General features: G+C 38.3%; 1 protein-coding gene across 2 annotated transcripts; it reads right to left on the bottom strand.

Annotated features, from left to right (window-relative positions):
- Positions 1 to 869: 869 nt before the first annotated feature.
- LOC135683506 (uncharacterized) lies at positions 870 to 14496 on the bottom strand. 2 transcript variants are annotated; one of them, XM_089109263.1, is made up of 3 exons: positions 8656 to 14496; positions 7520 to 8586; positions 870 to 3143 (listed from the first exon to the last, which is right to left on the bottom strand). In XM_089109263.1, exons 1-2 carry the CDS (start codon positions 13968 to 13970, stop codon positions 7521 to 7523), a joined length of 6381 nt encoding a protein of 2126 aa, XP_088965389.1. In that variant the 5' UTR covers positions 13971 to 14496; the 3' UTR covers positions 870 to 3143; position 7520. The 2 variants fall into 2 exon arrangements, with proteins under 2 accessions (XP_088965389.1, XP_065054842.2); XM_065198770.2 differs by having other exon boundaries at positions 873 to 3143; positions 7520 to 14496.
- Positions 14497 to 15154: the final 658 nt, after the last annotated feature.

Raw genomic sequence — 15154 nt, 5'->3', positions numbered from 1 at the left:
AGGTGGACTCGAAATACCGATTGTACTAATCGTTAATAAGGATAAGGCGCAAAGTTCTGTCTTCAACTGAATGAAAGAATATCTGCAAGACTACTATATTGAGCCAGAGAAGATGATAGTATCTTCTGACCAAACTGAAGCCGAGGAGAGATTGGCCGCTGATGATTTGGACGAATATGGCCCTGAGGAGGAGAACACTTTGGAAATGGAAGAACAAAATCACCCTTCAGACATTGGAAGGATAAAGAAATCCTTTTTATGACCTTCAGCCTTCAGTGTGGATATTTTCCCAGAAAGTCACTAAATGAGAACTGTAACAATGAAAGCAATCAACGCAGGATGAAAATTTGACGCGCACAAAGATGGTAACTTGAAGTTTCCTTGAAGGTCCTAAAAACTAAGATCCTATTATAGAAAATAGATATTTTGACCACCTTTTAATTTTCGCTACTTCTAATTTTCGCCCCCCTCTGGGGCGAAAATTAAAGGCAGGCGAAATTTGAAGGGACTAAGGTAGCTGCAGGGGAGGGCACGGGGGGCTGTGTCCCCCAAATGAGAATAATGACAACAACTTGCCCCCCCCTGCCTACAGTTTTTCCAAATTATATTTTGAAAAATGGCATAGTTAAAATTCTGCTAGATTATTCCTTTGCCAAGAGGGGACACTTCATTCCTGAAATGTAAGCAACATTAAACCTGTTTACTTTCAAGATATTCCTTGTCTTGAAATATTCAAATGTGCAACTGTGGCATGCAGAGCCACTGCGAGTGCAAGCAGACCAACGACATTGGAAACAGGTTTTTGCTGAAGAATTATGAAGTCGCTATTCCAGTTCTGATTTATGATATACAAATTCGCATCGGCGTGCGATTATGCTTCGGCAAGTGATGGATGCCTTTTTTCATCTATGACGTACATTGATGCCCCAATAGGGCGATATGCACTCTTTTTTATAAGAACAATTTTATAAGAACAAGAGCTTCAAAATTGGTCAAAAGTTAAGAACAAATTAAGAACAAGCTGAGGCTGAGCTACTGTAAAATACAATTTTTAACACCATTTTATCTAAAAAACGAGGACTTTTAGCCATGTGTAGGTGCTTTTTCGGTGAATGTTCAAACTTGTCGGCAAATGAAGGCTGTCTCACCCACTTTGTTGGCAAATGAGGCCTGAACACCACCCTAGAGCAAAAAGCTGGCAATTTCACTGCTCACACCCTATCAACTTAAGAACAAATTAAGAACAATGCAGCCTCAGATTTTCAAAAAAAACGCAGAACAGTGAGCTTGAGCCTAAATCTACTGGTTCTTAAAAAAAATGCAGCACACCTTTTTGTCAGAGTGCCTTGACTCACCTTTTTTTCAAAAAGAAACCTAACTCGAGCTTTGTCTTCTGAAGAATTTTCAAGTGAATGGCTACGAAAAACTTACAGTTTACTTTTTTGACATTGTGTAATTGATTCATGGTTCTGTTTTTGACTCATAGTGGCTATGTAACCTTTGTATGCTTGATTTAGTCCAAATATTTCTGTTATTTTAGGAACATATTTTCCTATACAAGAGAAGCAGTCAGGGTCTGAAAAATCTGTAGCTCTTTGTTGTGGACTTTTTGTAGGGTTTGTAGGTACCTTTGCGCAGATTGAGGGTGAAGTCTAAGAATTTGAGCATTGCCCCACAACTGCAAATTGTTGTTACAACGCAGGGCAACTGCTGCTTTTACCCCTGTCCTGACTGGTATATGTAATGGAATTAAATTTTTGCTAACTTAACGAATTCACAAATCCCAACGCTTTTTCAAAAACCGAGCAGCTAGAAAAACTGTCAAATGTAACGAAGGAAAATCACGAGAAAAACGTCATTGAGAGCTGTTTTACAAATTGCTTATATAAAAGACAAATGAAAAGTCATAAGTGGTAATAATGCAGTTTTTTTTAATATACAGTACATTTAAAAATCTAATTGAATACAAATACAGCACTTTGATCTTTTAAAAGACTTTTAAATTTTTCTCTTTTTCACAAGTTATTGAATGTTCTAGTACTCTGAATATTCAAAATCAGTCATCGCAATCTTTTTTACTTTCTACTTATTATGACTTTTTTGAGCATCAACTTTAATTTAATTAGAATTATTTTTTCTTTAATAGAAATTGGAATTCACGATTCACTGATAAAAAACAGGTAAAAGTGTCGATTTAAAATCCAGACTTTCGAACACTATTCACTGTTAAAGATACATTATACTTTAACATATATACTCATAGATAGCTTACATATTTAAAATATAGCAAAGTTTTTCTACGGACTTTGACGAACAATATTTTTTATAACGAATATGTATATACATTTGTATAATCACCTTACAAAACGATTTCAGTTACATTTATAAATGCAGAAATATTTAATTTTAATCTAATCATAAATTTGAATAAATATTGTCCATTGTCATTTACTAGCAAGTCCAATGTCAAGAATATTCAATAAAATAGATAAAAAAGGAATGCAAAACTGCAAAGTCACAACTGGGTGACTTTTTCTGCAATTTTTATGAGGCAGTGTTTTTTGTTAAAATCAGTCTTACTTGACACGAAGCAACTTAAGCCCCGGCAAAACGTTTTCCAGGGCTTTACATGATGAAAAAGCAAATATCCTTTTGTAATAGAAAATAGAGAGCATAGGTTAGTGTGAGTGTCGTATACGCCCTATGGAATATTTTCCTTCTATTTTGTTTATGTTTTACTTTTTGAGCATGCTTCTACGAAGGCTTCAGAATCAATAGTTTCACTCAGCAAACTTTCTATTATTTTCATGAAAATCTGATTGTGATTAATCAAAAATACCATGATTGATGATGAACATATTTGCAGCTTTGGTAATCCCTTTGAAAGACAGAGCCTTACTTTCAATAATTCCATGGCAACTTCAAGTAATTACATGCTAAGCAGGTAATAAATATCAATTAAAATTTGATCTATATTTAAAAAAGATATATTTAATAAAAATATTTGCAAAACAAATGCAATAGAGTAACTGCGCTCAAATACCAGCCTCATGGAAATTCTTTTTGAGCAATGATAGGTTCAGAATCGTCTAAAGCCACAACCAACTTCTAATCAACTTCATCTTCAACTTCTCTACGTGAATCTGAAAGGATGAAAAAAATCAAATCAAATCAAATCAAATCAAATCAAATCAAATCAAGTCAAGTCAAATCAAGTCAAATCAAATCAAATCAAATCAAGTCAAATAAAATAAAATAAAATCAAATCAAGTCAAATCAAATAAAATAAAATCAAATCAAATCAAATCAAGTCAAATCAAGTCAAATAAAATAAAATAAAATAAAATAAAATAAAATAAAATAAAATAAAATAAAATCAAATAAAATCAAATCAAGTCAAGTCAAGTAATTCAAATCAAGTCAAAGTCAAGTCAATTCAAGTAAATTCAAGTCAATTCAAGTCAATTCAAGTCAAGTAAGTCAAGTAAGGCAAGTCAAATTAAGTCGAATCAAGTCATCAAATCAAATATAGTAAATTTCAAACTTGAATTCAAATTCATTCAGTGGAGTCGAAAAATATGATTCAGCTTTATCACGTATGTTCCATTTGTTCATTTATAGTTCTCGTTGAAAGTGTCATATTCTCTGCTCAAATAAAGACACAAATGTTTGTTGTATTTGTTGTATTTGTTTCTACCTAGCATCCGAAGGTAGTTTTTAGGGCACTGAGAAGCTTATGCTTATCGAGCAGTGTCTTGGTCTTTCCTCTCGATATGACCACACCTCGTGATTCCTACGCCTGGAAGTACAAAGAGCTGGCAACGTTCCCCACTCTGGGTGAAAGTTTGGTAATGCCAGGCACTCGAACCGCGGACCCTTGGGTCTGTAGTCAGTGCCTCTATAAACTAAGGAAATGTCACAAATTTGAAATGACCTGAATATGTTTATAATGAAAATTCAAAATTTGTTAAATACAACAATTGAAACCCAAAGACTTCAATGCTCAAAAAGCGGGCAGACTAATAAGTAAAATAAATGTTGTGCAGTCATTTGCGAACCTTAGCCTTTCTGGTACTTTAACATATCTAAAAAATTCGAAGCTATGCTAGTGCCTAAGGACAGAAAGTCAACAATCTGCTGCTGAAAAATAAACCTGTCATCGACTCAATTAAGTTATTCCACAAACGATTTTCAAACCAAAATAAATTTACTAATATTTCCTGTAGTTAACGAAGCTATAAGGATATACAGTTTTTCTGCTTTTGATAAAATGATTGAAATATATTGCTTGTAGATACGATAATTACACAATTTGCATCAAATTTCGTTTTCACGTGGTTCCTATGGAGCATTTAAGCTATTTAAAATTGTTGCTGGGTTACTCAACCAGCCTCAGAGCAACCTGTTATTTCGGTTGACCATGATACCTGTCAGGAGTCAAACCTTGGTCAAGTAAATCTACTAATTTCACTAGTTAAAATTTTAGAGTGCATGCCTCTATTCTGTTATTTGCACAACACGTCCTGTTAGCAGGGCGATTTTATTAGTGAGAAAGAATTGATTTCCATATAAGAATTTTTTAATAAGAACATAAATTACATAAATATAAAACATCAGAAATAGCTGAATAAAAAGGGCCTAAGTTAGTGATTGAACGCAACTACCTAAGCATGAAAGGATGCAGAAAGGTTTCGTTCTCTACATGTTTATCGAAAAGAGAACAGGCTAAACAAGGTGCTTGACGACTTTGATGGGAGGCATTTTGATAGCAAGCTAGTTAAATTTGCGGTAGTTATTCTGAAACAAGAAGCAAAGGTGAAACGTTCAAAGAAATTAGACAAAAGCCACATTTCCGCAGTCCTTCTGGCTGAAGCCACTTATGCTAATACTATTCATGAATAGGTTTGTATATTTGAGCAAAAAGACCAAGAGCAGGACATGGCACATAAGCTGGGACATTAGGTTGCGGTCAAAGTGTAGTACATATTCTCAAAAAAAATTATGAGCGCTTTGAGAGAAAATTTTAGGAATGAGACATCAATGCGAATAATTCTACGAGCATCAAGTAGAGGTGGTCGGCCAAAATAAGCTCTGGAGAATTTGCCCCTATACCAACCATTTTCAACTAGTAAATTTCCTCCCACTTTGGACCTGTATTTATTGTTTTGATTCAGCTGGCATCTGCCGCCAGTACACCTTGAGTGCTTAGCACTGTGCAGCTTGGGCAAGCAGACTTTATACTCTTTTGGACAGGATATCATGGTCAAAATTTTTGGTTTTCAAGTGACCTTAATAATTAAAATTTGGCGACATTCGCAATATCCGCAAACACCACATGCAGTCGTGAATATTAAATGAATTATGACAAATTTATAACAATAAGGTAAAATTATCGAACAAAAGAAAATCAGAATAGTTCTTCAGGCATCAACAAGTTAATGATGAAAAAGATGCCATGTAAGAAATGCTATAAAAATTCTTATGAATTGCGAAGTTTTTCATGTGCTTTTATGTATGCCCTTTAAAATTTCTTAGGTCAACTGTATCCTGACATCCTAATGAAGTTTTATTTATGGAATACAAAAAATAGCCACACGGTGATGGGATACAAAGATAATGTCATGATGTGATAATAGAGAAATCGATTTGATATCAAAGAATGACTGACGTGCAGCGGCGGTTTTAGGGACAGCGGGGTCAGGCGCCGAAAACATCTGCGGGGTCCTTCCACAAGTACGGGGCCTGGGGCCGTGCCCCCCGGGACCCACTAAAACCGCCACTGATGACTTGTAGCTGAACTGTCTACCTAAATACCAGGGCCGCCGGAGCCAGGGGGGCCACGGGGGCACAGGCCCCCCCTGTTTGCAAAAAGTTTAAACAAGTGCCCCTTTTTGAAAAATATATTGCGTGTGTTTTTTCAATGCCAGATATTCTGCCTTAAAAAGCCAAGTAAAATAACATAACTCTGAACGTTGTTGAAGGACCATTCATTGAAAATTCCTTAAATCTTTACTTGGTCTTGATGCAAAAAGCGCAAGCTCCTGTTGGTGAATGATATCATCTGTGAAGGAGACTGCCATTTTCGCGAGAAAATTTCCTTAGTATGACTTCAGCAACAAACGCATTAGTGAAAGGTCCGGTCAAGTCCCCGGCGGGCACAGTCAGTTGGTCCAATGTATATCGTGTGCGTTCTTGAAAGTAGAAACTGGAGCCCTATCTCTGATTCTGGGATGCGTAAAATGTACCCTATTCTGTGCCTTTGCCAAAATTGTGTAACTCTTTCACTGAGAATATTCAATCTTGAGCAGGAATTTTTGATAGCAATTCATGTTAGAACTATTATTTTTCTTAAACTTATGACTAGGCAAGTTAAAAAGCAGAGTTCACTAAATTTGATTTCAACAACGATCCCTGTGGTTCTTGACATATATATTAACAAAATCAGACATCTGTAAAACTATAACTGCAACATATTGCTTGCTTCACAACATTGTGTCCAATGTTTTCTATGAGGAAATGAAAAAGTTGTGTCTCTGCAATGAGTACATGCTAACAAAGACTTAAATTTCTTATCTAGGATTAGAACAATATACAAGACTAGACGTACTGCAAAATTTGTTGTACTTCAATATGCCATTGATTTATCTAGAAAGTTATCTGCAACATCATGTCAGTAAATTCCTGCCCTTTTTGTGTTTCCCTTTGACTGATTAAGAATGCAACCCAATTTTCAAGATTCTATGTCCAAGAATTCTAGCTTTTTTCGAGTTTTTCGGAACTCATATGTAATACGTTTTACCAACAGACTGAGCCCCCCGGGGTCAAGTTTAAGGAGAGTTAAAAACTTGTTTCGTTCATAAGACTGACGAGATAAACTTAATCAATGTTGCAAATTAAATTTGCTATGACAGTGAAGAATGTGCCCGCACCTTCAGCCGGTTGTGTGAAGATGACTTAACCATAAAATTTTTTAGCTTTAAAAAAAACCATGGAGGCGAACGAATTTGTGTTTAAGTGGGGATGGTGCGAATACCAAGGGGGACAAAATTGTTTAAATATGAAAGTAAGAAAATTAATATCATTATTATGTCCAACGTGTGTCATAATTTTTATAATTGTCTAAATTACCGTGAAATCTGTACCATTTTTGGCACTTACTAATGTTTCGGAAACAAATATTTGTGCCCTTTTTATTCGTTTTGGCCCCCCCCTGTTCAAAACTGCGTCCGGCGGCCCTGAATACTGATCACTTATAAGGAAATTTGGCTGTTTTGAACTTGGAAAACAAGAAAGCAATTGACTCGGTGAATAAACATTATCAATGAGCGACAAAAAGAGTAAGTACTTCACACTGACCTAACTATTTCTATAGCACTGGCGATACAGCAACTGTCTCTGATTCCTATATTTCTTAAACATTTCTAGATGTAACTTCAAGTACTAAGTAAAAAATTTACAACGTTACTTTCATCTAAAGTAGAGCAAAAAAGTGTTTATAGGGTAGATTTCAAAAGCTTACCTTATGTACACAACAGCGAGAATCTCTTCTTCTTTTTCCCCCTAGCAGCTGCTCCAGGGCTTATTGGTTCCTTTGCACCGTAAGACTCATCTAAATCGACATCTCCGGAAGAAACTGACTTGGAAAATTCTATCTTCAGATCAGCAACCTTTTCTTGCTCCTCTGCTAGCTGTTTGCGCAAAGCCTCGCATTCGTTGCATGCCACTTGTATCTCATCTGGCTGGGGTTTATGCTTACCTAACCTATCTTCCAAGGCTTGTATCTCAGCAACAGCTTTTTCATTTCTGGAGATCAGGTACTTTTCTCTATCCTCTGCAGCTTTTAAATCATGTTCATTTATTACTACCGAATTGTTAAGGCCCTCCAGCAAATTTTTCAGCTCATCCTTCTCTTTGATTAAACGTTCAGTTTCTTCTTTATACTTCTCGTCGAAGTCAAGCATTATACCTTTTAGAGCTCGAATCTGCTCTAAAAGAAGTAACTTTTCGGCAACTACTGTGTCGACCTCCATTCGCAATTCCTTCTGTGCTCTATCTCCAGTTTTGACAGAATCGAGCTCCTTTAACAATAGCGACTTATCAGCATTTAAAAGCTCCATCTTTTCTCTAAGTTCCATATTTTCTTTTATGAGGCTTGAAACAAGATTTGATGGGATTTCAAGGGACGATCGATTTGGGCTTTCAATATTCATGCTCAATGTTTCCGATTCTTTGACAATGTTTACCTTCCCATCATCCAGATCACCAAAGGCAGCTCTATTCAAAGCTAAATTTAGATTTTCAGCATTTTCATTCGACGAAGGAACGCAAACATCATTTGAATATGCTATTTTCAATTCCTGTGAATCTGATACCGCAGATAAAACCACCTCTTTTTCTTCTGGTAATTCCACTGTTGGTGTCTCTAAAACTGGTACCTCTCTAGATGACACTTCTACTTCTAACACAGAAGTAATTTCGATTTTTTTGCTGTCTGTTCCTGGATCTTCCACAGCTAGTGTTGCAACTTCAGGCGACTCTAGTGCTTCTGTTATTGGTGTCTCTAAAACTGGCACTTCTGCAGATGGTGTTACAAATTCAGGTGTCCTTTGTGCTTCCACTGTTGGTGTCTCTAAAACTGGCATTTCTGCAGATGGTACCTCCACTTTTAGCGCAGCATTAACTTCAATTTTATTGCTGTCTGTTCCTGGCACTTCTACAGCTGCTTTTGTGATTTCAGGTGTATCCAGTGCTTCCATTGTTGGTGTCTCTAAAACTGGTACTTCTGTAAATGGTGTTGCAATTTCAGGTGTCTCTGGTGCTTCCATTGTTGGTTTCTCTAAAACTGGCACTTCTACAGCTGGTGTTGCAATTTCAGGTGTCTCTGGTGCTTCCACTGTTGGTGTCTCTAAAACTGGCTCTTCTAAAGCTGGTATTGCAATTTCAGGTGTCTCTGGTGCTTTCATTGTTGGTGTCTCTAAAACTGGCACTTCTACAGCAGGTGTTGCAATTTCAGGTTCCTCTGGTGCTTTCACTGTTGGTGTCTCTAAAACTGGCTCTTCTACAGCTGGTATTGCAATTTCAGGTGTCTCTGGTGCTTCCACTGTTGGTCTCTCTAAAACTGGCACTTCTACAGCAGGTGTTGCAATTTTAGGTTTCTCTGGTTCTTTTACTGTTGGTGTCTCTAAAACTGGCTCTTCTACAGCTGGTATTGCAATTTCAGGTGTCTCTGGTGCTTCCACTGTTGGTGTCTCTAAAACTGGCACTTCTACAGCAGGTGTTGCAATTGCAGGTTCCTCTGGTGCTTCCACTGTTGGTGTCTCTAAAACTAGCACTTCTACAGCAGGTGTTGCAATTTCAGGTTCCTCTGGTGCTTCCACTGTTGGTGTCTCTAAAACTGGCACTTCTACAGTTGGTGTTGCAATTTCAGGTGTCTCTGGTGCTTCCACTGTTGGTGTCTCTAAAACTGGCTCTTCTACAGCTGGTATTGCAATTTCAGGTGTCTCTGGTGCTTTCATTGTTGGTCTCTCTAAAACTGGCACTTCTACAGCAGGTGTTGCAATTTCAGGTTCCTCTGGTGCTTTCACTGTTGGTGTCTCCAAAACTGGCTCTTCTACAGCTGGTATTGCAATTTCAGGTGTCTCTGGTGCTTCCACTGTTGGTGTCTCTAAAACTGGCACTTCTACAGCAGGTGTTGCAATTTCAGGTTCCTCTGGTGCTTTCACTGTTGGTGTCTCTAAAACTGGCTCTTCTACAGCTGGTATTGCAATTTCAGGTGTCTCTGGTGCTTCCACTGTTGGTGTCTCTAAAACTGGTTCTTCTACAGCTGGTATTGCAATTTCAGGTGTCTCTGGTGCTTCCACTGTTGGTGTCTCTAAAACTGGCACTTCTACAGCAGGTGTTGCAATTTCAGGTTCCTCTGGTGCTTCCACTGTTGGTGTCTCTAAAACTGGCTCTTCTACAGCTGGTATTGCAATTTCAGGTGTCTCTGGTGCTTTCATTGTTGATGTCTTTAAAACTGGCTCTTCTACAGCTGGTGTTGCAATTTCAGGTGTCTCTAGTGCTTCCACTGTTGGTGTCTCTAAAACTGGCTCTTCTACAGCTGGTATTGCAATTTCAGGTGTCTCTGGTGCTTTCATTTTTGATGTCTTTAAAACTGGCTCTTCTACAGCTGGTGTTGCAATTTCAGGTGTCTCTAGTGCTTCCACTGTTGGTGTCTCTAAAACTGGCTCTTCTACAGCTGGTATTGCAATTTCAGGTGTCTCTGGTGCTTCCACTGTTGGTGTCTCTAAAACTGGCTCTTCTACAGCTGGTATTGCAATTTCAGGTGTCTCTGGTGCTTTCATTGTTGGTCTCTCTAAAACTGGCACTTCTACAGCAGGTGTTGCAATTTCAGGTTCCTCTGGTGCTTCCACTGTTGGTGTCTCTAAAACTGGCTCTTCTACAGCTGGTATTGCAATTTCAGGTGTCTCTGGTGCTTTCATTGTTGATGTCTTTAAAACTGGCTCTTCTACAGCTGGTGTTGCAATTTCAGGTGTCTCTAGTGCTTCCACTGTTGGTGTCTCTAAAACTGGCTCTTCTACAGCTGGTATTGCAATTTCAGGTGTCTCTGGTGCTTCCACTGTTGGTCTCTCTAAAACTGGCACTTCTACAGCAGGTGTTGCGATTTTAGGTGTCTCTGGTTCTTTTACTGTTGGTGTCTCTAAAACTGGCTCTTCTACAGCTGGTATTGCAATTTCAGGTGTCTCTGGTGCTTTCATTGTTGGTCTCTCTAAAACTGGCACTTCTACAGCAGGTGTTGCAATTTCAGGTTCCTCTGGTGCTTCCACTGTTGGTCTCTCTAAAACTGGCACTTCTACAGCAGGTGTTGCAATTTTAGGTGTCTCTGGTTCTTTTACTGTTGGTGTCTCTAAAACTGGCTCTTCTACAGCTGGTATTGCAATTTCAGGTGTCTCTGGTGCTTTCATTGTTGGTCTCTCTAAAACTGGCACTTCTACAGCAGGTGTTGCAATTTCAGGTTCCTCTGGTGCTTTCACTGTTGGTGTCTCTAAAACTGGCTCTTCTACAGCTGGTATTGCAATTTCAGGTGTCTCTGGTGCTTCCACTGTTGGTGTCTCTAAAACTGGCACTTCTACAGCAGGTGTTGCAATTTCAGGTTCCTCTGGTGCTTTCACTGTTGGTGTCTCTAAAACTGGCTCTTCTACAGCTGGTATTGCAATTTCAGGTGTCTCTGGTGCTTCCACTGTTGGTGTCTCTAAAACTGGTTCTTCTACAGCTGGTATTGCAATTTCAGGTGTCTCTGGTGCTTCCATTGTTGGTGTCTCTAAAACTGGCACTTCTACAGCTGGTGTTGCAATTTCAGGTGTCTCTGGTGCTTCTACTGTTGGTGTCTCTAAAACTGGCTCTTCTACAGCTGGTATTGCAAATTCAGGTGTCTCTGGTGCTTTCATTGTTGGTCTCTCTAAAACTGGCTCTTCTACAGCTGGTATTGCAATTTCAGGTGTCTCTGGTGCTTTCATTGTTGATGTCTTTAAAACTGGCTCTTCTACAGCTGGTATTGCAATTTCAGGTGTCTCTTGTACTTTCATTGTTGGTGTCTCCAAAACTGGCATTTCTGCAGATGGTACCTCTACTTTTATTGCAGATGTAACTTCAATTTTATTGCTGTCTGTTCCTGTCACTTCTACAGCTGGTTCTGTGACTTCAGTTGTATCCAGTCCTTCAAACGTTTGTGTCTCTAAAACCGGGACTTCTGTAGATGGTACTTCTATTTCTAAAGCAGCTGTAACTTCAGTTTTATTGCTTTCTGCCTCCACCATTTCCACAGCTGATGTTAAGATTTCAGGTGTCTCTGGTGCCTCCATTGCTTGTGTCTCTAAAACCGATACCTCTGTAGATGGTACTTCTTCTTCCAACGCAGCAGGAACTTCAATGCTGTTGCATTCTGCCTCTGGCACTTCCAAAGCTGGTGCTGTGTTTTCAAGTGTCTCTGGTGCTTCCACCGTTGCTGTCTCTAGAACTGGCACTTCTGCAGATGGTACCTCTATATCTAACGCAGCAGTAGCTTCCATTTTGTCGCTGTCTGCTTCAGGCACTTCCACTGCTGGCTTTAAGATTTCAGGTGTCTCTGGTGCTTCCATTGTTGGTGGCTCTAAAACTGGAACTTCTGCAGGTGCTACTTCTACTTCTAACGCAGCAGTATCTTCGATTAGGTTGATATCGTTTGCTTGCATTTCAAGTGCTGGTACAGTTGTTTTAGATGTCTCAACTGTTTCCAATTCCCTTTGATTTTCATTCAAATTTTCGTGCTCGTCCTCCTTTTCATTACATGAACTGTCACTGCTATCATCCGACTGCATTAACCTCATTTCGACCTCACTTAAATTGTTTTCTTCAAGAGTCAAAGATAATTCAACAGTGTCATTCAATTCGGAATCCTCAGTATCTGATTCTTGTTCGTTTATTGTATATGCAACTTGAATTGTTTCGTTGATTCTTGCGAACTCCCCGATGTTGCTTGTATTTTTCTCTTCCATGACCGTTGCCTGCGATTTATCGCTTTTTAACGAAAGTTTTTTTGAAACTTGTCCCTGTCCCGTTTCAATCTGGTAACCGTTAGTAATTCGATCCAAATCCTGTTTTTGCAAATCTTCTGGGGATTCCTTCGCGTTTCCTTTTGTTCTTTCATTGATTTCAACATTTTCGAAATTCCCTTCAGCTATCTGAGAATCAAATGTTGCATGAAGGTTTTCGGTGTTAACTGCCGAATTCTTGACAAGCGAAGCACTGGGTTCGTTTGCATTCGACACAGCATTTGCATTAACGTCAAATCTAAACGTATCCATTCTTCTCTCTCGATTTTCATGCGAACCTCTCACGCAATTTGTAGGAGCTCTTGCCACTGAATTGTTAGTTCTATCAAATGTAATCTCTTTGTGTTCTTTCGAAATTCCAGTCGAGACACTGCGGTCACCTTGAAAGCACCTAAGCCTGTGTTTCTTAACTGGCCTTTTGTTTTTCTGAAATAAAGACTTTGCATTTGTGGTTTCCCATTGACTTTCCACACCACCGTCTATCTTATGAACTGCTTGATGCTTTTGAATATCTTTGCGTAAATATTCGTCATCAACGATCAAAATATTACCATTTTCTCTTTCTTTTTCACAACATCGTCTACGATCGCTCAATTGTAAATCCAACTGAGGTTCATTCTCAACGCTTTGTCTTAATGCGTCCTCTTCGGTTGCCACAGTGCTCCTTGCACCCCTGTCCTCTAAATTATTTTTTGCTAAACCTGGTTCTTCTCTAAGTGATATAAGTCTTGAAAGAAAATTCTCGTTCTCACTCTCTACCATTTGGATTCTCTCTGAAGCTTCTTTAAGCAAAATATCTTTCTTTTCTAGCTCAATATGCTGCTTATCAATGACGTCATTGACTTTGAAAATCTCCTCCGTCAATTGATGTACACACAGTTCGAGTCCCGCCATTGTTGCCTCTTTTTCAGACAACGCTTCTTGCAAATTGTCTTCATTTTCGGCTGCTTTCACAGTAAACTCCATTTCGTGAATGTCTCTTAGCATATTCATCCTGTTTTCTTCCTCAATTCTTTGCTCTAAAATAAAGCGGACATTTTCCAACTCCTCGTCCATCAACCGTAGTTTTGCCCCTTGTTCCTTAACAAAATTCTCCTGTATAACTAATTGCATCTGGTATCGTACACAATTACTGTTTAATTCAATTTCTCTGCTCAAAAGGTCTACATTTCGCAGTTCTAATCGGTCTATTTCTTCCTTAGCATTTTCGTAGTTACAAAGCAATTTTCCCACTGCTTGTGCTAGGATTTGTACACATGATGCAGTGTCCTGGTTCTCTAGATAGGACGAATCACACTCACGGTTTGCTCTTTTTACTTCTCGTATAACTCTGCGTATTTCTTCTGTCAAGTTGAAAATTTCAACCTCGGTTTCATCCATTTTTGGAAAGACGGACTCGCCTTGATGCTACATACTCACTTAGAATTGAAACTAACTAAAAACTTAAAAACCTCCGTAATGGCTGTAGCAGATATTTTTGTTAGCGTCACTGTTTCCTAATAAATTTGCTCTTCAAGCCTCGCAAGCTCCAGTTTTACCCCAGCTTTGTTTCACGCGTTTACGGGAAAGTGTGATGACTTCTTGTGCATCTCTATTCCTGTTTTATGCCATCAGTCCAAGTCGTGTTGAATCTCGTGACTTTTGTATAGTTACCAGATTTTTCAATGTGAGATTCTCATCATGACATTTGAATGATCCGTACAAGAATTTTGATAAAAATCGCAAGATTACAGTACTGAAGATGCCGAATGCACTGCCATTGTTTCGTATGCAGTCGCATGCCACAAAAAGCGTTGCTATTCTCTAAGTTCGTTAAGCTAAGCAGATTTCCATTTATTTACATGTGTTTAGTTGTAGAGTTACTTGTGATAAAATTTACGTACGTAAGTTGTTGGCAATTGCCCATTCAAAGTAATTCAGCGAAGAATTCAATAATGATATCAAACCACTCGCTGTTCGAACCCATTAGGAAGTCAATTTCTTTGTTTCATAGAAGCAAAGAGATTGTTTGTAATGTTTTGAAACAATTCTGTAAGAAATTGTTTAGCTTTCCGCTTTTCCTGCGGTAAATTGATCGAGAAAGGTTTTGTTGTGAGAAATTTTGTACAACGATCAAAAGTCTCATGGTGTTCCAAAATCACCTTTTAATTACTTCCCTGCAGCAATTCAGATTTGATTTGATTTGTTTCTAACTATCCGAGAGGTTTGGCATTTTGACCTATCTAAATCGATAAAATCTAGGATTTTTATGAGCAACTGAAAACAAAGTGCAGTGCTCAGGGACCTCGCTTGGGAAGCATTCATTTTAAGAGACTACATATCTTGAAAATACTTGCTTTCCATCAAAATATCTAAAGCAATGATTTTTTTTAGTTTCTAAAGAATTTCAAACTGAGAAGTAAACATTAATGAGCACTGATTAGCAGAACAACTAGCAAAGATCAATGGTTAGCAAATCAGCTTACATTTTAACAAACTAAAGTCACAGATTGAGTCAAATTCGCTGTAATAAATTATTGCTTGGTTAGAAGTAGTTGATAAGTGCTAGATAGAAAATGATATAC

The sequence above is a fragment of the Rhopilema esculentum genome, chromosome 7 (genome assembly GCF_057945365.1).
Source record: "Rhopilema esculentum isolate cy_ngs chromosome 7, ASM5794536v1, whole genome shotgun sequence".
NCBI classification, from domain to species: Eukaryota; Metazoa; Cnidaria; class Scyphozoa; order Rhizostomeae; family Rhizostomatidae; genus Rhopilema; species Rhopilema esculentum.
This window is presented reverse-complemented; position numbering and strand designations above follow the sequence as displayed.

Bases quoted from the DNA above. Each gene is read 5' to 3' on its own strand.
- LOC135683506 (XM_065198770.2), bottom strand. From the start codon at position 13,970: ATGGATGAAACCGAGGTTGAAATTTTCAACTTGACAGAAGAAATACGC.